We start from the raw sequence: 25405 nt of genomic DNA, 5'->3' as shown, positions 1-25405 counted from the left end.
GAATTCTAACTAGATGGTTCCCCGACATAATTTGTCAATGATACATTTGCAAAATTGTCACTAAGATCCACGTTGGAGCTGACAATACCTCCCCCTCCTCTCAAAACAACAGAAGGAACATTAAATTCATATGCTGAAGACACCAGTATAAACAACAGGGAAGAAGAAAAGTACTTTACCTCGTTTTCTAGCTAGAATTACTGTTTTTGGCTACAGCATATCCTACTCTTTTAGGAAAGAGACAGCTGTAGACCACGAGCTCATATCCTATCAAGGACATGTTGATTGCTTCAAATGTTGGAAGAAAAGGCATGGGAGACAATAAAAGGGAAGCTAATTAATTTTTCACATGTCAAAGGAAAATTCCATAGAAGTTTTCAAACCTGGGCTGACCCAAAGGGGAAGCTTTGGTTGAAGAAGCTGCCTCATAAACTGCCCCCACAATTCCCAGGACAAACTGGCTGGACAGATGGTCATGTTGGGAACAAAAAAAAAAAAAAAAAAAAAGAGAGAGAGAGAGACAAAATGGGTTCTTACCTTCCCGTATCTGGATGCAAAAGTCCCCGTGAGTAAGGAGTGAAAAATAATTATTGTCTCATCCAAGTCCCACACGAACACACGCTGTGATGAAAGAGAGGAAGAGAATGGAAACCAATGGACTCGCTTGCATCTGACTTAATGTCTGCAGAAATTAATTCCCTTGGAGGAAAAAAATTCTTGAAAAACAGTATCTTTAAGTTATAAAACATGCAGCTCACTGATGCATCGTGAATCCCCATCCAACCTCTTCTGTATATAAAGTGTATCCGAATGGCCAGTTTTGGGGATCCTACCAACACAGAAGATGCCAGAACCAAGAAGCCCGTTCTCGCCTTCCACATGAAAGCTCAGAAGAGGAGGATTCAGGCCAAAACCCACAATGGAAATCATATAGCTCATTTGACAAAATGAAATGCTGCCATTTTAATTCACTGTTCACCATAAGCCCAACTATTTCTAACCATTTCTGTTTTTAGCAAGTCTGGTGATTGTCTCCAGAGTTCTAATTAACATATTTATACCTTTACTCACTTGCCAGCTTTAGACATTATCTTTTGACTGGCAGTCTAAAAGATGAGGGTTTAGCTCATGGTAGTCTCCCTCATCTCTCTGGAACCTTACATTTTTCACATATGTGAATCCCTCCGTTTCCAGTTCCACCAGCTTTGGACATGTTCCTTTGGCTAAAGTATTAAATAGGAAACCCAGTGTGGAAGGTATAGATATTGGCATCTCTTTCTCCCTACCTCCTCCCCTCTCCAATACCCATCAGGTTTAGTTTCACTTTTGTATTGTCAATGTGAGCAAACTCTGGTTTGTACAATGGTTTTATAGCTATAATTAAGTCTTCTGTGCTCTGTCTATATGTTAATTTTGAAAATTGATAACCAGCAAAGATCATATACATCTTATGATCAGTGTTCACTGAAGAGCCAAATAATGAGCAGGTAATTGAACTTCCTGCCCTTTGTGTCTAATGTCATAATTCTAGATCCACGTTAAGAAGAATGCTCCTACAATCAAGGTCATATATATTATTTGCACTCCATCTTGATTAAAATCATGTCATATCTCAGTTCATTCATACATGCATCATACCTGTCTGGTATAACTTTTTGCTTTTGTTGCAATTTATTAATTGCTTTTAATTTTGCTTGTTTGCGACAATGTGCCTTCATTATAATGTCAAATCCAACCACACCTCCTGTATCAGAGATCCTCAGTGATAGAATGTTCCAGTGTTAACTGGATCATTTTTAGGCTTGCTGCAGAGCTAGCATCCTGAGACTTCCCTTCAGTACATTGCTGTGTTGGATCCACTGTTTTTTGGATCCCAAGTCTATTTCTTGGTTTTCTTCCTTGGTTTGCTTGAGTACATCCTTAAGTTGCTTTTTCTGAAAGGGTGCACGAAAAGTAATCTTCCTGAATTCTTGCATATCTGATGATGTCTTTATTTTGCTCTATAGTTTCTCTGGGTACAGAATTCCAATTTGAAAACAACATCCTCTAGATATTTGAAAAAATTCTTTCTTAGTGTCCAGGGTCGTTGATGAGAAATATGATGTTTCACTGTTCCTCAGTCCTTGTAGGTTTTACATTTTTTCTCTCTAGGATTTTTAAGGACCTTTTCTTTATACTTGGTATCCTCAAATTCCATGAGGATGTATCTAGGTGTGGTCTTTTTTTCATTTATACTGTTCAGCACTTAAGCACTTTCAACCCAATGACTTACAACTTTCTATAACTCTGAAAATTTTTATTTTCTTATTTTTAAAAATAATTTTCTCCCATCTTTTCCACTGTTCTCTTGTTCTGAAATTCCCAATAGTCAAATTAAACATTTTGGATTACTATTGCTTCTCCTTTTAAATGATGTTTTCTGTAGTTTTGTCTTTTTGATCTATGTTCTGGAAGAATTCTTAAACTTTCCCTTGCAATCCTTCTATTAAATTTCTAACTCTCACAGTCATTTTAAAATTTCTAATAATTTTTTTTTTTTTAACCTCTGAGTGTTCCTTTCCCAACAGCCTCCACTTCTTACTTTATGGATACAAGAGCTCCTTCAGTTTTTATGAGAAAACCAATCAGAATATTTCTAAGTTCCTTAAGTTCCTTTCTTTTTCTTAAAATACTTTGCTTCTCATTTATCCTGTTTATCTTGGCCTTTATTTTTCATACCGTTGGTTTACCTCATTTTTCTGGTGATCACTATTTTTAGGAACAAAGAACTTGATTAATCATTTCTGCAGCTGGTGTTGATGATGGGAGACAAATGCACCTATTCCGCCTGCCATCTTGAACAGGCCACTTTCAAAACTCCATGAAAGTCAGTGGCTGTATTTATACAATGACATTTGCCATGCATTTAAAAGTAAAGAGAAGCATCTAGAAAGAAAAAGCTACATTAGCATCCCAGGTTCTCCAGTATGGGAGTTTTTGAAGCAATCAGTAGGGCTAAGTATTATATTGTGAATTTTTTGGTCCAGTTATATTTATGTCTATGTATGTGCTGGGTCATGATATTAAGTATATTTCTTATTAGGGGTCATGATAAAATTGTTTGAAAACCAGTATTTGAGAAGGCCTTCTAAGGTTCAAATATGCTAAGTCTTAACTTAATCTGAACTAACTGGGTTGGATCAGTTTAACTTAGAAATTTCAGTAATAGAACTTTTTTTTTTTGAGATGAGGTCTTGCTCTGTCACTCAGGCTAGAGTGCAGTGGCATCATCTCAGCTCACTGCAACCTCGAACTCCTGGGCTCAAATGATCCTCCTGCCTCAGCCTTCTGAGCAGCTGGAACTACAGGCGTGTGCCACCATGCCCGGCTAATTTTTCTATTTTTTTGAAGAAATGGAGTTTCACTCTTGCTCAGGCTGGTCTCGAACTCCTGGCTTCAAGCACTCCTCCTATCTCGGCCTCCCAAAATGCTAGGATTATAGGCGTGGCCACCACCCCCAGCCTAGTAATAGAATTTTTAAAAATCAGTGAATATTTTCAAATTTAGAGAAGGCTCCCTTAACTTATCTATTGCATCCCGTCTGAAGAAGAAGGCCTGCCCCTCCCCTGACTACCTCACCATCCTAGATTCTTAGTGGGCAAATCCCTGGTGGCTTACTCTGCAGGTGACCCTATTCACTAGGCCACCATGGTTTGGGCCAGGGTGGGCCCCTAGCCCTGGGTGGGTCAGAGACCCTTCCTTGGGAATTTAAAAGTGGGGCCTAGAAAGAAAGCCACTGTCTTTGGGGGGCTGGTGGTGGCCAGGTTTGGCCGTGAAATCCGAAGGGTAGGGCAGGGCAGTCTGCAGGGGGAGAAGAGAGAGAAAGACATAAAGAGAACCCAACACTTTACCAGGACCTGGGCGCATCTGCGAGCAGAGTGAGCGGTGGGGTGGGCAGACCCCGAGGATCTGTGACCAGCGCATGGGGGCACTGCAAAGACACCATTGCTTGGGGGTTCTCGCACCTTCACTGTGGCATGTGTGAAGAAAAGGCATAAACACATTTCCTCTCCCCTGTCTCTCTGGCTGGTTCCGGTATATTGCTGATGCTCCACTGCAGCCCTGCTCTAGAGTTCTAAGACAGTCCCTGTGACCTTAAAATAAATTCTTCTTTTTGGCCTAAGTGAGCTCAAGTTGGTTTCTGGCACGCGCAGCCAAGGATTTTAACTAATACATGCTCAGAATTTCCTCCTTTCCACTTCTGCATAATTTCTCTCTCGTGGGCTTCAGTTATTAGCAAAACTGCCAAAGACTTAAGAGGTGCGACCCATGCAAATCCTCTATGCTGACATTAAGCACAGAAGTGAAACACAGCTCACAGCTTTTCAACTGTGCTTGCCTAGTGGTACTTCCACTGGAATCAAGAAGCAGATGTTTCCAGAATAGTATCACCTTATAATCCCCGACTTCCATGCCACAACCCTCCCCGCCTCCTTCTCATTTTAGTGGAAAAATGTCTCTCCACCCCCACCGTCCCCCACCAAGAGCAGAAACCATATTAGGTGACTGGATGATGGGGGAAGGGTGGAATATTAATGCACGTGTTGTGCTCTGTGTTTTCTATAGCTCTGCAACTTCTACCTGGTAGAAAATCCTAGGAATATGGGAGGGCAGACAGCAAGTACAACCTGAAGGTAATTAAATCTCTTCTAGGCTTTTGCAAAGACCTGAACCCATTGAAGGGATTGTGCAAAGTCTCCTCGATTTGCAGGAGGGGTTTTAAGAATAATGGGAAAAGCAAGAACAGACTCTTCTGCACTAACAGTGGTCCCATGAACAGTGGGAACACTTGCCCTGTAGCAGGACTCTAGGGTGGATAAAGGCTGCTGGTAGACTCAGGGGGCTGATCTAGTGTGGGGGACAAGCATGATGTTCACAGTATTTTTCTTTAGAGACAAGGTTTCGCTCTGTTGCCCAGGCTACAGTGCAGTGGTGCAATCATAGCTCACTGCAGCCCCAAACTCCTGGGCTCAAGTGATCCTCCTGCCTCAGCCTCCTGAATAGCTGGGACTACAGGCGTGCACCACCACGCCCAGCTAATAATGTTGCCCAGGCTGGTCTTGAACTTCTGGCCTCAAGCAATCCTCCTGTCTCAGCCTTCCCAGTTGCTGGGATTACAGGCATGAGCCACCATGCCTGGCATAATGTTCAATACCTTCCAGGATGACCAGAAGCAACACCAGCCATAAACAAGTGCTGCAGCTGAACTAGTGAATACCGGCTAACTATCATATCCCTGGCGTTCAGCATGTGGTGCTCTGGGCTCCCAGCATGCATCCCCAGGTAAGAGCATGCTGGCTTTCCTTCCCCCTTGTGTGCTATCTTGGTGGGGCTGTCAATTAAGGGGCAAGCATGAGACCCGCACCCGGTCAATGAGAAGCCATCTCCTTGGAATCTAACACTGAGTGACTTGCCACTAGAATCTAATAGATTCTCATAGAATCTAAAATGGTTGGCTCTCTGGCAGAGCCCAACACCTTGAAAGTTCCCTAGCTTCCTCAGCACTCCTTTGTGACTGTCTTTCTAAACTTGGTTTCATGGCCTCCTCTCATTGTCCTTCTCTCCCAGTTAATTCCTTTTGCTGACATAACCAGAATTGGTTTGTGCTGCTTGCAACCAAAGGAATGTAGCGAATACTCCAAGGTTGTCAGGCTTGACGAGGATTTCCATGCCCAGAGCACAGCATGGAAGCCCCGCTGCAGGCTCTGACAATGAGGAAGGCAGCAGCAACCAAGCCACACCGGGCAGCAGAAGCTCTTCTGCCTTATGAGACCACTTGAACCCCTGGATTCTCATACAATTCCGGAAGGGGAGGGTCCCCACTAATGAGATGAAATGTCTAACCATCCTGGTGGGATGAGGATTCGAGTTAAAATTAGATTGATTTTGAAGGAAATGATGAAGATGGTATATCTTAGCATATCTGAGTTTGTGGCTGAGTATAAGAGCTGCTACATATAACGCACAGGACTATGAATGGGGTGTGACGATGATGCCTTTGAGTTGCCTGGCACTGACCCAGGCTTCGCCAAAACTACCCATGTACCAGCAGCACTCTCAAGCCCACAAACGACTGCCTTTTGCAAATTACTACAAAACCAGTGAATTTGCCCAGTTCCTTTCTTGATAGATGACTGCAGCTTATTTCTGTTTCGGGCATTCATTCGGCCTGTGTCTCCACTCGTACCCTCCCCTATGCATGCTGATTTTTGGGGAAATGTCAGTGTCTGACCAATAATCTTATACTTACTTTATTATAATAAAGATTGGAGATGAACAAGTCTAGAGATCTAATGTACAACATGAGGACTAAAGTGAGTAAGATTGTATTGAATCGCAGATTTTTGTTAAATAAGTAGATTTTAGCTGCTCCTGTCACACAAAAAAAGTATGTGAGATGACAGACACATTAATCTACTTCATTACTGTAATCATTTTACTATCTGTATGTTTCCTATAACATCATGCTGAAAACCTCAAAAATACACAATAAAATACACAGATTGGAGCATCCCTTAGACCACTAGTTCTCAGCCTGGGCTGCATGTCGGAATTGCCCAGGGAGTTTTAAAAATACTGATGTCTGGGTCCCACCCTCAGGGAATCTGGTTTAATTCTGGGGTGCAGCTTGAGAATGAAGTTTCTCAAAGCTCCCCAAGCAACTGTAATGTGCAATCCAGGCTGAGAGCCACTGAGAAACTCAGAATCACAGAAATTAGACGCAAACTCATTTCAGCCAGCATCTAGGTAGATAAATAATCCATATTATAGTCATCAGGGGGAACTTCTAAAACTCCCCTGCACCCCCACGTCCCCTGGCAAGTCTCTTCAATTGGTCTGGGATAGGGCCTGGGTATCTGTTCTTTGAAAAGCATCCCAGATGATTTTGATACTTAGCCAGGGTTAAGAACCACTCTGCCCCAGCTGGAGGGTCCACTGCCCACTATCCTCTTTGCCAGGGGCTCTCAGGGTGTGGTCCCCAACCAGAGCATCAGCATCATCTCAGGACCTGTTAGGAATGCAAATTCTCAGGCCCCACACCAGATCTACTGAATTGGAAACTTTAGGGGTGGGGCCCAACAATCTGTGTTTTCAAAAGCCCTGCCGGGTGATTCTGATGCTGCCTAAGTTTGAGAACCGCTGTTCTATCCTAGCTCCAGGGCCATCCATGTGGCCAACCTGTCTTCCCTACTTTCACCTTCAAGTGCTTTCTCCTATTACTGTGCTTTGAGAACACAAAGGGCAATTCTCCCCTAGGGAGAACTCTGTCCACCCCCTCCCCCCCCCCCCCCCCCCCCCGGTCACCTGTTTGGGCCACAGATGGAGATTACATCCACCAAGTCACACACAAGCCCTTTGAATTACCTCAATCTCATTGTCCCCCGCTGGGGAGGGGTCACTGCTCCTCTTAGACCGGCCTCGGAGCTTCCCGTCGGAGGCCCGATGTGGCCTGTCTGTGTCTCCCTCTTTCGCTGGCGTGGAAGGTCCATTGTGCACATTGTATTCACCTGGGGTAAGAAAAGGAATGGTGGCTAATTCAGAAACTTTACTGGGCGTCTCCTCCCAGGAAATATTACACCAGCACCGTCTAACTCCAAAGTGTTGTGTCCCAAAGGCAGCACCGAAGGCAAAGACTGTGTAGAACTAAAACCACTCTTGGAAGTCCCTCAAATTGCCCATTCATGACAATCATAATCTTTCATCCATCCAGCAGATGATTGGCCAGCAAGCTCTGTTCCAGGCACTGGGGGTGTGTCCTGTTCTCCCAGCACTTCGGTTCTAGTGAGAGCAGAGAGTCATTAGACAACTGAACAGGTAACTCTGTAGAATGTCAGATGGGGCCATGTGCATTAGAATCAGTAAATCAGGATGTGGCAACACTCCTTTCTGTGGGGCTAGTCAGGGAGGGACTAGTTCCCTCTTGGATGAGGGGACACCTGAGTGGAGACCTGAGGACGTGAGGGAGAGTCCGCTGGGGCTACAATGAAAATGTTTCCAGCTCTCTCTACACCCCAAAGCCTGAGAATGCCCAGACTCACAGAGGGAGACAGCACATATTTACATGTAGCCGAGCCTCAAGCTCTTCTGCCTTTTAAGAGTCCCCCAGCCCCTTCCCAGAGGGGAAGAGTCTCTATGTTCCTCTCCTACCGGGCTCTCTCTGTTCTCTGTTAAAAGCAAGTCTTTTAAACTTTGCCAGTTGAGAGTTTTGTTAGTTTGAGAATTAAATGAGATCGTATCTGTGAAAGCATCCAGCACAGTGTGGCAATTAGGAGGCGATCCCGATGGAGTTCTGGCTTGACTAGACCGGCAGACCCAAGTGGATCAGTGAGAAGATGCCGGACAGGAAGTGGGCACCTGCTGCTTCTCATCAGGGGGGCATTGCTGGGCGTGGCCCCATGCAGAGGCTGCTGTGCCCTTGCCCTGGGCAGTTGTCTAATGGGCCCAAAGGAGTGGAGCAGCCTCTCCTAGACGCAGGTCCCAGAGCCACCACGGAAGTTGTGTTGTTTAAGCCCAGAAGTTTAAATCACGGCTTTTTATAACGCTTCATCTTCTCTGTTTAACTAATAGCGGAACTCGGGTTTAGCTAGGTGACTTAACTTGCCTGCTGTTACTCTGCAACTTAGCAGCAGAGCCAGAACTAAACCGTGGGCCTGTCCTTGTCGCTAGAGAGTGACAGAATTGTCAATCAGCGTGGAACCCTCGAGGACATCCCATTCCTCTGTCATACTTTCCAGTTGCTTGTTTTAGCTCCCAAATGTCTCCTGAGGACTCCATCTCTTCTTCTCTAATAGCCAGTTCTTGGATCATCGGGGGGGGGAAATGCCTTTGTCTGAAAATACTTGGCAATGGGCTGTTTTTTTCCTACCCTGGAAGGACTATTTCCCTCCAAAACCCTAGGGGCTAAACTTTGTTTATTTAATATTTATAAAACTTCTTAGCAGAAGAAGGTTATAATAAGAAAAGACGTGATTTTGCGTTGTCAGGATGGCTGGGTGTTGTCCAACTCTCCAACATTTTCAGGATACAGCATTAGAGATTTCTAAACATTGAGCTAGCAATGACTTTCTTCTGGAGAAAGGATTTCTTCTAAATTCACAGATGCTGAAGAGCAATGTAAATACGGTCTATCCTGACTCACTTGGTAGTTTAAGGCTTAGAAAACATTTGTTGCTCCCATTAAAATTCAGGCAAATATTATATTAATAAAAAGGCAGGGTAAATGCCAGCTACCTAAGAAAGGTCTAAAATAAGGCGAGTTTGAAACCAATCTAGTAGGGCTACCACAAAAGAAAAAAAAAAAATCAAAAGAATAGAAAAAAACAGCTTTTTACCTGACCTTATATGTTCTTGAGAATAAGGAGTCAAAGATCAAGGTCATAGAAATCCACGGGATAGAACAAGTTATGTAAAGCTTTCTTGGAATCATCTCATTTTTTCTTTCTCCTTTTTAATGTATTTGCTTATTTTAACAGCTGTATTAAGGTATAATTGACATGCAATAAGCCATACATATTTAGAGTACACAATTTGGTAAGTTGTGACATGTGTACACATCTGTGGAGCCATGGCCACAACCACTTTGGGCTTAATATATTCTTCCTTTTCTAGTTCCTTAAGATGGAAGATGAGGTCTTTGGTTTGTAACCTTTCTTCTTTTCTAGTACAGGCAATTAGTGCTATAAATTTCCTCTTAAGAGCTACCTTAATGACATTCCATAAATTTTGACATGATTTGTTTTCATTTTCATTCAGTTCAAAGTACTTTTTAATTTCCCTTTGATTTCTTGTTTGAGCCATAGGTTATTTACAATTGTGTTATTTAGCTTCTAAATATTTGGGAATTTTCTAGAAATCTTTCTGTTATTTACTTCTAATTTAATTCCACTGTTGGGGAAGAAAACATACTTTATATGTCTTGATTCTTTTAAATGCACTAAAACTTGTTTTATGGCCCCAAATATATTCATCTTGGTAAATTTCCCATGGGTACTTGAAAAGAACATGTATTTGCTGTTGTTGGGTGGGGTGTCCTATAAATTGTCTGTAACATACAGTCTTTTCTTTTCACTCCAGATCCCCAGTTTTCTTTTCCAGAGAAAATGACTATTAACAATCACTTTTGCATCTTTCCAGAAATTTCCTATGCAAATATGGATATTAGCTTACACTTATACTTTAAAAAAAACTCAGGCTCATGTTATACATGTAGTTCTACCACTTGCTTTTTTTCACCCATAACAATAGCTCGAAGAGAGACCTGAATTAGCACAGATATAGCTACCTTACTCTTTTTAACAGCTGTATAATGTGCCACTGCTGGATGTACCATAACTTATTTAACCTGTTTCCTGTTAGTGGGTGTTCAGGTTGTTTCCATTCTTTTGCTGTGATGTTCCTGCAATCAATATTCTTTTTATGTAAGTCTTCATACCTCTATGGAAGTTTATCTTTAGGATAAATTCTTAGACATAGAATAGTTGGGTTAAAGGGTACACGCATTTTAAATATTGTTATTAATAGATGTTGCCAAATTGCATGAAAGAGCATTCCAAATTTCTTTTTGAGAGATTAAAACAAAATTCTTCTTCTGTTGGCTGAGGGGGATGATCTTAGATGTTAAAAAGATCCTCCAACTTCTTTTCAGATCATTTGTAGCATACTTAAAAATTTAAAAAGAAAAAATCCTTAAGCAACCAATGCTGATTTGTTTTTTTCTCTTGAGTAATGTCAGATGTTCAGATTTTGCCCTCTACATCAGCAAATTGCCCTGCAATCATCTGCAAATTGTTGGCACTTCATGTAAACGTTAATGCATGTCAATGAAGAGTTTACCGTGGTGGGAGGGGGGCCAGGAGTGGTGAAGAGCATTAAAATACTGTATCCAGGCAATGCAAACAGCGAGCACGAGCTGTCAGTAGTACATAAACCTCTTGAGCCTCTGGAGTTTGGAACCAACCACTCAAGGATATCCTGGATAATTTCAAAAGTAGAGTTTTTATGGCAAATTTTAAAAGAGTGCGTGCGTGCGTACGTGCGTGTGTGTGTGTGTGTGTGTGTGTGTGCATGCACATGTATGCTTACGTGCCCTTCCTTTATAATAAATGCTGGGGAAAAGAGAAAAGAGACCTTGGTCATAGCTGACAATTATTTATGTCATTAGATTTTATGTGAGCTTGTTAGACACACAGTAAAAACCATCTTAATCACTTATCGTTGAACCTTAGATCAAGGGATAAATGAAGAACAGCGGGAAACAACAAAGAAGAATTTCAAAGAGACACAATGAGCCTTTATAGTCACTCCCGATGGGGAATAAAGATGACCTTACCACATAACCCAAATTCTTGGGAAGGAAGCTTTTGGTTCACCATTCAGTTCACCATTGAATTATAGATGGATAGTGGTATCTACGTGAAGATTTCCTGCTTGTATTTTCCTCTCTGCCCTAATTTCAGTTTTTTTGTTTTTGTTTTTTCTTTTGCTGAAACCAGTTTGGAGGGGCCACATTCTGAAAAGCAGGCTGGCCAAAGATAACTCAAGATTATGACAAAGAAAAGTTTGCCAAACTCCAAACTCTTCAAAGAAAGCAATTTGGAAATTGTTAAATAGGTACAGCCCATTCATTAAATACTCTGGGATGAGAACACAATGACCAAATCAACCCTCAAGCCCTAAACCTTTTTAAAAGTTGACTTAAACATGCTTGGCCATGTTGTCTCCATTTGTCATCAAACCGAGGATAAATCACTCACCCCCAGGGATGGAAAATAGAAGGTCTAAAACCAATAACTACACCAAGAACCCCAGGAACAAAAGAGGTGGATACTTCCCTATTGTTTCTTTTCATTCAATCAATTAATATTTGTTAATGAATGTCTACACGCCATCATGCCAGCTTAGCTTCTGCAAAGCCCTAGAACATCAATAGGTTTCATAGTAGAAGAAAAAGAACAAAACTCAATGATATCTCCTTTACATTTGGACATTCTAATGTTTTGCTGCCATGTTACTTAAAGTTGGTAAGTCCAAACCATGTCATAAAAGAGAAGACATGTGCACAGCAGATTTGTGGAATGAATGAATGGATCCACAGGCTGCTGAGTTATTTGCACAGGGATGTACATACCAGGTTCTGTGACCACAAAGCGGCCAGGACATGGGCTCTGCCACATGTTGCTCATAGTCTAGGTGGGATCCATATCAAGGTTGTGGACATCTGTCATTTTTGCTCATCCAGTGTCTCTTTTGCCTTCTGGTTAGGGTGCTCTGGGTTTCTTTGGCAAACCACTTCTCCCTCACTCTCAGTCCATGTGGTTGAGGTGAGGCTGACCCCAATTGCAGCTCCAACCGTGGGCATGAGACCCAAGTCGGCTGCCCATCCTACCATCCCATCCCACTGGCCACAGAGATTGAGCACATGATCTAAGCTGGGCCAGTGGGAGCTTTACCTGGGACTTTTGCAGGAACCACCAGGAAGGAGGAACTCTGCTTGCTGGGGTGGATTAGCAGGTGGATTGGATCCTCAGTAGCTGGTGGCTGTCTTTGCTAGCATAGGGGAGGAGGCTGCTTGAGGATGAAATGAACCCAGGAAAATGCAGAGCCACAAGGAGAGAGACTACGTCCCAGCATTATAATTGGAACCCCTGGACCCAGCCCTAAATCCTTGTACATTTTGGTTACATATGCCTCAAAATTCCTTTCTCTGCTTAAATGAGTTTGAATTGGATTTCCTGTCTTTTGAAGCCCAAAAGTCATGGACTAATACAAAGGTTTTCTAAAACTGTTGTGCCATTAAAAATGAACATACTTAAGGATTTTTTTGAAGGATTCTGTAATTATTGAAGACGCTGAGTCACTATGTTTGAACCTCTCTCAGAGAGAGAACCAATGTTTGAAGGCCTCTGCCCTTCTGTTCCCAGGTGGCTTAGACAACATTCTCAGCTGCGTATGGCCGGGGGTTAGTAAAAGTGGTTTGTGGAGTCCAGCAGACCTGGGTTTGAATTCCAGCTCCACCAGTTGAAGTGGAACAAGTTCCTTATCACTCTGATCTTCAAATTGTTCTTATTTGGAAAAAGAGGAGGGTAATATGAAACCTGTTTTTGTGAGGATTATGGCTTTCCTTATCACCATTCATACAAATTATGTATTTGTATGATTATTTGATCACTGTCTGCAAAGATCAAGTCTATACTGCACTTTATTTATTTCCCAAACTAAAAGGAGTGCCTGGAACACAGCAGGTGCTTATTAAATATTTGTCAAATAAACATATGTATACATGATTAGAGGAGACCGCACAGGTATGTGCTTGGCACATAACAGATGGGCAGTAAATGCTAGTTTCCTTTCCCTTGGACCAGGGCTCACAAACTCCAAGGCCTACATGGGCCAGGCAGGTAATGAACTTGGGTTAAGTTGGCTAGAGGTGGAATCATAGGAGTCTTTTCTAAAAGGGGCAGACACACTTAGTTTCAATCCAGGAGGATTCCTTGGGAATGTGGCTAGGGTGGCCAGATCTTTCAAGGGCAGCCAGAAATGGAAGGTTTTAGGTAAAATTTTCTGACTTTTAAACATGAATGTAATTAAACACATGTGCATACAAACAGGAAGACCAACAAAACACGTCTGAGAGGTGCAGCCCTTGCGTAACCCGTTCATTACAACTGGGACCTACGTCCAGGTCCATCCTTCATATAAGCGCTCACACCACAGCTGCGAATGACCACACGACAGTGGCTGCACGTACCGGCAAGTGACTCGGAACTCTGGCTGGGGACGTTGTGAGCTGCCTCCTGGAGGACGTAGGTGGACGTGGAGAGGGGCGACGGGCAGATGCTGCTGGCCGGGACGTAAGGCGGGTTGTAGGATGAGCTGTAATACTGGGAGTACTGGCTCTGGGGGAAGCCGGGGTAGGAAGGATAGTCCTGGGAAGAGAGAGCACACCAAGGCCGGGAGTGAGGGAGCTGCCTGGGCGTGGGCCTTCGCTTAGCCTCAGACCCAGGGATGCAGACACTGGCACCTGGAGGTCAGCAGGCGACCCCGAGGGACAGGGTCACTGGTCACTGTTATATCCCCAGCACCTGGACAGTTCCTGGAATATATAGTAACTCAATAAATGTTCAATAAATTAACGAACAATAAAGACAACCCCCCCCCACAGACACATACCCAGGAGACTAGGTGTCATGCTCATGGGAAGGAAGTGCAAATACGCAGCACCCGCAAAGCACTAGGGGTCCAGAATATTCTATGAGGGAGTCATGGAGATCAAATCAGTAGATGCCAATCATCTTTGATCAAGCTTTGCCTAAATATTCCAATTCTCCCACAATAGTCATTGTTTCAAATACTCTGCCCACCATCACCCCACACCAGGGCTTCCCAACCCTGCAAAGAACTCATGGAAAGTTCAGCTTCCTGGGCCCCACCCCAGATCTACTGTGTTTTTGACAAGTTCTTATGGTAAAGTGGACAAACACCCAGAATTAAGAACCACACCTTAAAAAGGACTGTTTTCTTTACAAGTATTTTATCCATGTATCCAGTACACTGGAAATAATACAAAATTATATGAAACAATTTTCCTATTTTCCAAGTTTTATGAATAAATTATTTAGATTCTTCTGCTCATTGGAGAAGAAATAGCACATTTCCCATATTTAAATTTGTTAAATATTCCTAAAGCCCTTCTACCCTGGGGTAATTTTGTTTTAACACTAGCCTGAGAGCAGGTTAACCTTTTATTGTGAAGTGATTTTAGGCTTACAGGAGACGTGTACAAATAGTACACAGGGTTCTTGTACATCTTCAGCATGTTCATTCTTAATTCACTCTCTAAGTGAAATCAAGAGAATCAAAATATTAGCCTGCATTCATCTTTGTAGAGATGACTTAGTTTGGTTTCACAAGCATTTATAAAGCCCCCACTGTGTGCTGGCTCTGCACACTGGGGATGCAGAGGTGAGCAAGATGTATTGTCACCCTTGGGAAGCCCATGGCCTGGAGAAAGAAAATGCACGATTGCATTCATGTATGCCAGACTGAGCAGTCAAGGGTGTCTTGGGCTCAGGCCAAACTTGCATATTGCCATGACATTTTGGAAATCTAATAATTCTAATGTCTCTGCTTATATATTACACCTACCCAGTAGCCTTTTGCACAACCTGGCTCCAGTACTCTCCAAACCTGGGGAATTAGGAGGCTGAGTTTCTGGTGGGGAGCGTGTGTGTGAGCGGGCTCTCTGGGTGCCCTGACTGAAGGGGAGTATTTAAGGAGAAAACAGAGGAAAGAACTGGGAGAGAGCCATGTCTACCTGGTGCACACTCCCGAATCCAGCTGTGTTGGTCAGTCCATTTGCTCCTTGGTAGATCCCAGCCGTGCCTGCAGGGAGGAGGAACAGGATGAAGCTTCTGACAGTCGGAGAGGAACATGGAGGAGAAGGATGCAGCAGCAAGGTGGGGTCTGTGGGGTCTGACAGGCTGGGATAGAACCTGTGACCATGGTCACCAAATCTCTCTGAACCTGTGTCCTTAATAGATGAGGCAAATAAATAACATCTTTTTCAAAGGGTTATGGTGAGAAACAAATGAGATATTACACACCACACAGTCTGGTCCTTGATAATTATGTTTGAAAAAAATTAGTTTTTTAAAAATTGTGATATATACATGACGTAACATTTACCATCTCAACTATTTTATTTTATTTATTGTATTTTATTTTTTTGGAGATAGAGTCTCGCTCTGTCGCCCCGGGTAGAGGGCAGTGACATCATCGTAGCTCACTGCAACCTCAAACTCCTGGCCTCAAGCGATCCTCCTGCCTCAGCCTCCCAGAGTGCTAGGACTACAGGCGTGAGCCACTGCGCCCGGCCCATCTTAACCATTTGAAAGCATCCGGTTCAGTGGCATTAAGTACAGTCACACTGTGCAGCCAGCACCACCATCCACCTCTAGAATAATATAGTTGGGTTCATTTGTTTCAGTTTGCATCAAATTTTAGGAATTACTTTTTCAAATGTGTTTTATAAACCATATACCAAATTAACTATATCCATGTCTTGGAGGGAGGCCACATGCTGGGTACTGGGGACGTGGTGAAGGGAGCATCCAGCAAGCTGCTTTCACAGGGCGCTCGGGGCACAAGGAAGGGCCCTGGAATGCTGACTGGGCAGAGGTGGGGTCAGGGCAGAAGTTCTGGAGGAAGTGACATCTAACCTAACCTCCAAAGGATGAAAAAGAGCTAGCCGGGTGAAGAGAGCAAGAACGGGGACCTTGGCCAGACCCGGGTCCTCTCTCCTGATGGCCATCACATGGCGGCTGGCCCAAGGCCCAGAAATCACAGAATTTGTCCGCACCAGTGCATGCCGGGATCCCACTCTGTCCTCAGTGGCCTGCCCAGACACGTTGAGCAGAGGGTCTAGGCCAGCCTATTCCATTCGAGGGTGTCTAGCTGGTCTTGGTTAACCCACTTGCTGAAGCTTAGGAAGCCCCCAGTCTCCGAAAGCCCCCCGGATGCAGTGTTTTCTCTTCTGATCTATCTTTTCTTTTGTGTCAGCCTTCTGAATGACGACTCAGGGCAGGTTTGGAAGCAAATAGGTCGCAGTCTTGTCTCTTGGTATCCCTTCTCCAAAAGCACCCTCTTGTTTATTTTCATTGTGTGACCCAGGGTCATCCGAAGAATGGACAGCTGAACAAACTGCAGTGTGAGGGCGGCCGCAGAGCTCCTGCAGTGAGAAATGCGCCCTGTCCCAGACAGGACCCGGGAAGGAGGTGGCATGTGGCCCCAGAAGCCTCGTGCCACAGTGTGTGGTCTCGGGAGGGGTTTCACAGACAGCCCCACCTTGCTGCTGGAATGTTAAGTGCCTCTGGCTGATGCGAAGCCCAGTGAGGGCCGGGGAGGCAAGGATGAGATGAAAAAAACATCCTCTTTCCTAAGGCGGTGGTGGCAGGTCCTGTGAGGGGTCCCCCAATGCCCATTCCCCCTCTTCTCTCTCATAGTAATAGGATGTATGGCTCCTTAGAATAAACACTACAATTCCCAGCGTCCCTTGTGGCTAGGTGTGGCCACATGAAGAGTTCTAGACAAAGGGGACAGAAGTGAATTAATGTGAGAAAATTGCTGGTTGTGCCTTCGAAGGGCAGGGTGGGTCCTCTCTGTCCCTGTGGACTGGGCAGGCCCGTCTTGCATGGCACGGCCGAGCAGAAAGATACAAGGTCTTGGACCCCTGATACATTTGCAGACCGGAACTGTCGCATCAGCTAGGACTGTCAGGTGAGAAACGCCCTTCTTTCTTGTTGAAGACGTCGCTGTTTTGAGTTTCTGTTGCAGCAGACAACCACTGGCTTTTTTTTGTTTTATTGGTTTTCTCGGGTTTTAAGTAAAAGTAGTCTCTCAATGCCTGCCTCAGTAAAACAATTTTTAAGGGGCTATTGCTTCATTCATTCATTCCCTCACTCATTTATTCAACAATTCATTTCCTAGTGACCTACCAAATGTTACCACGTGGAGGAATTATTCTAGATACGTTGGCAAGCAAGGGCTTGACGCTGACATTCAGAGGAGAGACAGACAAGAATCCAGTGAACAGATACATAAGGAGTTAAGATCACTCCAGAAAGACCTACAAAGTAGGGGACACACTACGTGTAAATTGGGAAGGGAACATGTTTACCGCACTGATGGGCTCGCGACACTGTGCCTTCCTGCTTCCCCAACAACTGCAGACGGTTACATAAGAGAGCCGCGAGGCTGTGATGGGGGTGAGCTCCCTGCGACCTCGGCCCAGCTGTGCAATCAAAGAGGGCACTTCAGAGTGGCCTGTCAAATGCCAGATCCCATTTTACATGGTGGATTAGACAATTAAAAAATCATATCTATTTGGATATGCTCAACGGACAGATACTAAAGAAAAGGCTGAGGACTGTACGTTTTCTGGAAATTTCTCCTTGCCTTCTCTATTGAGGAGGCGCCCCCCTGGTGGTGGACCAAGGTGGACAGTCACCACGTCATCACGCTTGAGGGGCGGGAGCGACCCCAGGATTCGGGCAGGAAGGCAGATGTGTCAGGGTAATGTTTTGAGACGTAGCCTCAGGACTCTCCCTCCCAGACGGTCCCATCGTGGGTCATGGCCCCTAAGCCGGGTGGTAGCAAGGTGGGCAGCAGGAACAGCAGACATGAGTTACCCTGGCTCCCGTGTTCAAAGTCCTGCTTAGAGTCTAGGGGGACTTGATGCATAGGACTTGACCTCCCAACGCTGCAGTGAAGGACTCATTGACAAATGTCTAACCCTTGGGGACTAAGAGTGGCTCACTGCACATGATCAGCATGCAACTCACGCTGAAGGAAATTTGCTGTGTGATTCCACAATCCCAATTTGGTCTACACCCTGCAACAGGATGGGCCTGTGATCACGTGCTTGGATGTTGTGGCAACATCTACCTGCTGTAAATGTTTCTCACGCTTACTCTCACACTTCCATATTTACGTTATTGAAGACCAGTAACTGGCCCCAGTTGGTGGACCGACTATGCATTATAGATTGTTGTAGGCAAAATGGCTTAGTAAGAAATATGAAGAAAGACCAATTTTCTTAAAGGAGGACAATTTTCCTAGGCTAGGGAAAGGGGACAGAGCAAGAAGGGAGGGACAAGGCAGGGTAGAGAAGGAGACGAGAAGGAGCTGGGGGTCCCGGGGCAGAGGACCCAGGATAAGCAGCTCCTGAGAAAGCAGTGAGACCCCAGATCCCTGTGGCCATGTGTGATGAGTGTGAGGTGGTCACCACTCACAACCCTACAGGCCCAGCAAATGACATCAGCGAGGGAAGGAGGTGGTACAGGCACAGCAATACATGGCATCAGTGTTGGGGAACAATAGGGAGCTGTGGGGATTGTGGCAAACTGGAATGTACAGGCTCTAAGGGGGCAGAAGTTTGTGGCAGATACTGCCCACACCCACGACCAATAGGCATGCGCAAGTCTTTTCTCCCTTGCTAGCTTCTCTCTATAAAGGCTGATGAAGACTGTGTGTTGCTTTCCCAGCCTCCCCTGCAGCCTCAGGATGGCCATGTTATCTAGTGCTAGCCAAGGAGGCTTCTGGGAAAAACTTTTACTTTGTTCCCCTCCTTGAGCCTCCTTTTCTGGATCATGTGAGGATGCAGCATCTGGAGCTATGGCAGCCATGTTGGGACATGAGGCCATGAGCACAGAAGCAACAGGCCCATATGCTGTAACTGAAGGAGTGAAAGGATGGAAAGAATCTGGTCTCTGAAGACATAACTGAGTTGCCAAACTAAACCTGGGGTCCCGACTTCTTGTTAAATACATAATAAATGGGATTATGGTTTAATCCAATGTTACTTGGGCTTTTCATTACTTGTAGCCCAAAGCCTTCTTCATTGACATAGTGCTACTCCACTTCGGCCAACCTCTGCCATGGAGGAATCTGAGTTTAAGGTAGCCAGGGCTTCTGATTTTTCAGGAGAAGTAAAAAATCTGGATTTGTATATGAAATTTCCCAATTTTTAAATGTAGGCAACAAATACGAATTAGTTGGGCAATAAAACAAAAACAAAACAAAACAAACAAAAACATGTAGGGTGGAAGGGGCCTACGAGTTTCCAGGTTGTGACCTCTGGTCTAGGAAGAGAGGACCATGAAAGGTTCCTGTGTCCCAGGTGTGACAAAGACACAGCCCTGCAGAGCCCTAGACCCGAACGGGCCTCAGGGACCAAGACCGTGGACATCTCAGCAGCAGCCCAGGTCCTGGTGACAGAGGACTTTATGAGCCCCCAACACCACAAACACACTGGCACTGAGTGAGATTCTAGAACCGTGGCCAAAATTCTGGAGAGTCTGGGGAAAGCTCTGAAAGACTAAGACGAAACTTACCATCCCAGAATGGTGGCTTGAAATAGAAATTATGTTGAAATGCTGAAAACAAAGTTGGTTCTATGTTTTTAGCCCCTGCAGCTCACACACTGAGATTTATACCTACTATACAAGGGACAGAGTCCCTAGAACTGGGCCTCCCAGTGTCAGGGAGCCTGCAGCCAGCCCTACAGGACAAATACAGTATCTCATTTGTTGTCTTGAATTCACATTTCTCCGGTTACTGGTGACTCTGGACATCCCTTTGGGCTTGTTGCCCTCTGGATTTCCTCTTCTTTTTAAGGACATGGTGACAGTTTTCATGAAAACCCCTCCTGCCTTTCCTGGGCCAAGCCCAGCTTTAACTTAATCCAGGCCCTTGGAAGCCTTTCAGTTATTGGCATTAGCAGATGGATAAGTAATAATAACAGCTTTTATTTATTGAGCACTTATTATCTTCCCCAAGGCTAATCATTTTACATGCAGTATCTTGTTTAATTTCCACCACAGCCCTAGGAAGTCGGTCTTCCTGGGAGGTGGCAGGGCAGGGTTCAAGCCCAGGTCAGCCCGGAGCCCAGGCGCTCCGCCAGGGAGCCACGCTGCCTTCCAAGCACCTGTGGGGCACAGCACAGGCCGCTGCCTGCCTCGGTTCTTTCAGGCCAACCTAAAGTGAACTCGTTGTCACCCGCAGGTTTGACGTGGCAACCCAGGCAGTGCAGGGAAAGCCTCACGGGTGATCCCAGTGAACGAGCATCCCCTCATCAATGCTACCTGCTTCGGAATCCATCTGACAGTTTCTTTCCCCAGAGCAAAGGGACCTCCTATACTGGGTCCACAGTGACACTCAGAAACATGCATTCTGCATCTTCATAAAGTCTTCCTGACGCTGATATTAAGATAAAATTGCTGAAAACCTAACAGGATTGCAACTGAAAAAGCGCTGGAAGTATGACAGGGAAAAGGAGTCAGAAGATATTGTATAAAATGCAAAAGCCACAAGCAGGTAGACAGACACGAACCCGTTATAAAACACACTCACTCGAGTACCCTAACCATGGCCCAAGTTCCAGAAAGGGGCACATCACGCACCCTTGTAGGTCTGCGTCTCTGTTTCTTTTCTTTACCCGGAATACAAAGCGGGGAGCAAAGACATGGGGAGCTGCCAGCCCTGCCCCACCCTCCCCTGCTGTGCAGACCTGCCACTCACCCAGGCACTCACTCACTTTTCCTCCATTCACTAAATATTTGCTGAGTGCCCGGTGTGTGCCAAGAATTCTATCTTGAAGAAGAGCTGAGTCCAGTCTTCTTGGATCTTAGAACCTGGAAGGGGGTGAAAGATAACAGGGAATCCATGCACAACTGGTGATTTTCCCTGATGACTATGGACAAGTGGCTCAATGTTCTAAGCCTTAGTTTTCCTGTCTGTAAAATGCGGCTGAGCAAAGTTTATTTGGCTTATGATGAGGACTCTGTGAGATGAGGTGTACCAAGGGCGGAGCTGGGCATAGAGTGTGTGCTCAATAAATGGTAGCTAGGATTGCTATTCTTTGTGCGTTAACAATCATCACTGGAGATGTCAAAAATGCTAGTATTTTACTGATTTGCCATTTCTTTTTTTTTAATTCATGGCAATAAATCCATTCAAGAAAGGTTAAAAAAAAACCCAATTTGGATAGGGCCAAACAGCAGAGCCCAGATGAACACAAAGGCTGCTGGGATACCCAGATTGAGTTCTCAGCTCTGAGACCACCAGGGCCACACGGTTCACATGTCAGGAGGGGAGACGCCCCATCTGTCTTGCTGCTGCTGAGCTGTCTGGCCCACTCTGCCATCTTAGAAACCCGGAGCCTGTGCTCCTGCATCTTTGCTCCACGTGGCGTCCAGCCCACATCTGTGTTTGATCAAATCAGTTGCTAAATGTCACAATGGCCTCATTCACAGGTAGCGTAAAGCATATTTAACTGGTAATAAAACAATCCGCATTCCTGAGAATGCCGTTTCAGATAGGCTGCCCTGTCACCGTGTCTCTGCCACACGAGTCGGGATAATGCCGTGGTGGGGAGTGGCGGGGCGGCAGAGGAGGGGGCAGGAAGGGCAGTAATGCTGCAAAGGAGGAAGCCACCCCCCCGTCGGTCCACATGTGCCGGTGTGGAGAGATGTCCAAGATGCGGTGCGAGGTGAAAAACAGGCAAGTCGCAGGACAGCGAGGCTACTTGGAGCACACGCTAGAGTGCACATTTATATTTACTGATTTCAGTTAAGTGGAGGGTTAATACAGTTAAGTGGAAGGCCTCTTAGAGGAGGTACCATTTGAGCAGAAGCTAAATGGATGGGAAGGTGCCAGCCATGTGAAGATGTGGGGAAAGAACATTCCAGGTTAGGGGAAACAGCAGGTGCAAAGGCCCTGAGGTGGGAAGAGCTGAAAGAAGCAAATGTGAATGAAATGGAGAGGATGGGGGCAGATATGTGGGATGAAGTCAGAGAGGTCTTCGGGGGCTGCAACTCACAGGGCCTGGGCAGGCGGTCATAGCAAGGCATTGGATTTATTTCTGATTGCAATGGGAGGCCTAGATGGAGGCTTTTAAACAGGGGAGTGATATGATTGGATACAACACAGGGAAGGACTGACCATCTGACTTTACCCAGTGTGGTGAAAACAGATCAGGGGATCACAGTGGATCCCAAGACCAAAGCACTATTCTTCCTGCCGAGGATCTCCTCTGCAGGGGATTCTTGGGAATGCTAACCCATAAAGATCAGAGTTTCTGAAACAAGCTCTACATGTTGGGAGAGTGATTTTCACTGATGTAGTCCTCAGGGAAGGCGATGAAGTTAGCGATGCCTTCCTTCCATGGAGGAAATTTGGCAGGGATGGAGCATGTGACCCAGCCTGGACCAATCGGTGCATCACAGTCCCCTGACCGCAATGACTACTTCAGGAGTGTGCACCTGAACTAAGCAGGTCCAATGAGAGGGAATCTCAAGATGATGTATGTAAAGAGGCTGGAGCTACTGCAGCCACTTGGCCACCATGAGGGCAGAATCTGTCAAAGCCCAGTTGTAAAACAAAGAGAAAAACAGAGAGACAGAGAGAGAGACAGAGAGAGAGAGAGAGAGAGAGAGAGAGAGAGAGACAAGAACTAGTTGGCATTTTTGAATTCTGGATCCATATATGCCTAGAGTCTGTAACAGTTGGATTTTTCAGTTATTTAAATCAATAAATTCCTCTTAACAACACTAAGCCAGTCCAGGCTGGGTTTTATTTTACTTGTGTCTGAAAGCATCCAAACTGAATCAAAAATTTACAGGTAACAAATAGAGTGAGATGGGAACAGGGCCTGGCATAGCTAGGACACTGGCTGGATGTCCCGTGACTGAGTCCCAGAGTCACACATCTGAGGGACATAGGGCAGAGGAGCAGAGAGAACTCCAAACAAGGAGAGGATGGCTGGAAACCTTTCATGGCTCATCCTTATCCTGTAAATGTGGATAAAGAAACAGGAGCCCTAGAATGAGCAGGTGGGGGGCCTGGTACTCCCCATGGGGGCTCCTCCTCCTCACTGGGGCCTCAGCTCAAATGTGACCTCCCCTGACCGCTCCAGCTAACGCAGCCCTATCCTCCCCACATCCAGATACCTGACACATCACCCTGGTTTTGATTGTTACTTTTGGTAGCACTGACACCCCAGAAATGACCTTATTTCTTTAGGTTCACTCATTCCACTAAAAGGCAAGCTCTGTGAGCAGAGACTTTGTCTTTTGTTCACAGGAGAGCAGGAGGCACGAGGTAGGCTCTCAAGAAATAATTTTTGGGAAAAAAAAAGGAATATCTGTTTTGTTCTCGGCACTATTTCCAGCTTTTAGCACAGTACCTGGCACACAACAAACATTCATTAACTGTTTATTGAATGAATAAATGAAAAAAGTGAATGAATTGACCCTGATAATAGTGACTGATTATTGAGCGTCTACTCTGTGCCAGGCACAATGCTAACCCCTTGCTGTGGTCATCCTACTTTATCCTCTTATCAATAAAGGAAACAAGAGAGCAAGGTAGGTGGTTCTCTTTCAATCATTTCACCAGTGTTTCTTGAGCACCTACTATGTGCCAACCCATCCTAAGCACTAAGAACACAGCAATGACGGAAATGATGAAACCACTGCCTCTGTGGAGCTGACACGCGAGTGGGCAGGGCCAAAGGTGACAACATATGTAAAATGACGTGTCAGATGGAGACAGGTGCCGGAGACAACGAGAGCAAGGATGGGAGCCGGGAATGCTGGGGTCCAGGTGGGGTTGTCAGGGAAGGCTCTACATCTGAGGAAAGACTTGCAGGAGGCGAGAAATTAGAAGCCCCTTGAGATTAAGCAAATTGCAATTTATAACTCACAGATTACAAGTGGCAGAGCTGGGATTCGAACCCAGGACAGTCTGCCTCCAGGGCCTGTTGTTTTTCATCTCAGTTTCCTCCCAGCTCCTACCTGCTGGAAGGTTCATTATAGTTTCAGTGGGTGTTTGATTCAACCTAGCTAAAAATTCCTCCCCCTCTCTTCCTCCCGGTGCACCCTAGATGCCGCATGTGCTGCACACGTGCAGAGGACAGCAGCTGGCCTGCCTGTGGCGCTGTGTTGAAGGCCTTGTGCCGTGCCAGCCGCATGCACTGTGGACACGCCGCAACAGCAAAGCCCTGCAGAACACGCTGCCACAGCTCCCTGGCAGCCAGCGTTCAGTGAGGGGAAAGTCTGGCAGAGGCCAGGGTCTCATCCTGGGGCAAACAGAGGCCAACATCTGGTTAGTGACAGGGTGGCCATCCAAAAGGCCACGTTATGGCCTCTGGTCTAAAGTTTCCTGGCAGTAAAGACAACCATCTCCAAATTGATACTTTTTCAAATGGCAAGGTCAAGTGCTCACCCAGATGACCTCCCACAGCAATCCTCGAACGCCTCGTAAGATCGCAAATCCCATATCTGTCTGGCCCCACGGAACAAGAAGCCTCGTAAAACGCTGCACCGCGCGCAGGTACACTTGCTGGGGCGCTGGGCTGCTCTCTCCGAACGTCAGCTCTGCTCCCACAAAGCCGCCTGTTTCAAGTGTTTACCATTAGGAAGAAGGTTCCCTCCGCAGACCTGTAAATCCCAAGCGGGTTCATCTAATGCACCCCAGGAGGATGTGGAAATAACTTATGCGAAAGCCACAGCTTCCCTTAAGACGTCTCCCACTTTCAGATCAAAGCCTTCTTGTCCTGGGTCCTAACAGCCATAACTCACTCCTTGCCCTAAAACCTCATGTTGCTTTTAAAGGTTTGATGGTCCGAGCAGCTGCAGACCTTAGCTTTCATCTCTGCTGGATTCATTTCCCCTTCTCTGATCATCTCTTCCAATCTTTGTCGCTTAGATTATTTCCACAGGCCCAGAATGTGGGTGTTGGTCTTCCCACTCCCACCATCACTTGTGGGGGTTTTTAAGTCTTCTTAAAATTCGTGGAGGGTGTTTGCATT

General features: G+C 45.4%; 1 protein-coding gene across 2 annotated transcripts in view; it reads right to left on the bottom strand.

Moving 5' to 3' along the window:
• The window catches only part of EYA2 (EYA transcriptional coactivator and phosphatase 2), a 138811-nt gene that overhangs the window by 52780 nt on the left and 60626 nt on the right, over positions 1 to 25405 (bottom strand). Inside the window, exons 5-8 of one of the 2 annotated variants that reach the window (XM_045528492.1) lie at positions 15353 to 15420; positions 13787 to 13964; positions 7405 to 7547; positions 538 to 621 (exon numbers count right to left, since the gene is read on the bottom strand). In XM_045528492.1, the coding sequence (XP_045384448.1) occupies positions 538 to 621; positions 7405 to 7547; positions 13787 to 13964; positions 15353 to 15420 (473 nt within the window). The remainder of the gene's footprint in view (positions 1 to 537; positions 622 to 7404; positions 7548 to 13786; positions 13965 to 15352; positions 15421 to 25405) is intronic. The other variant, XM_045528493.1, reaches the window with a different exon arrangement.

The sequence above is a fragment of the Lemur catta genome, chromosome 17 (genome assembly GCF_020740605.2).
Source record: "Lemur catta isolate mLemCat1 chromosome 17, mLemCat1.pri, whole genome shotgun sequence".
In the NCBI taxonomy this organism is placed as follows: Eukaryota; Metazoa; Chordata; class Mammalia; order Primates; family Lemuridae; genus Lemur; species Lemur catta.
The sequence above is the reverse complement of the archived record's forward strand: the minus strand, read 5'-3'. Positions and strand labels throughout refer to the sequence as shown.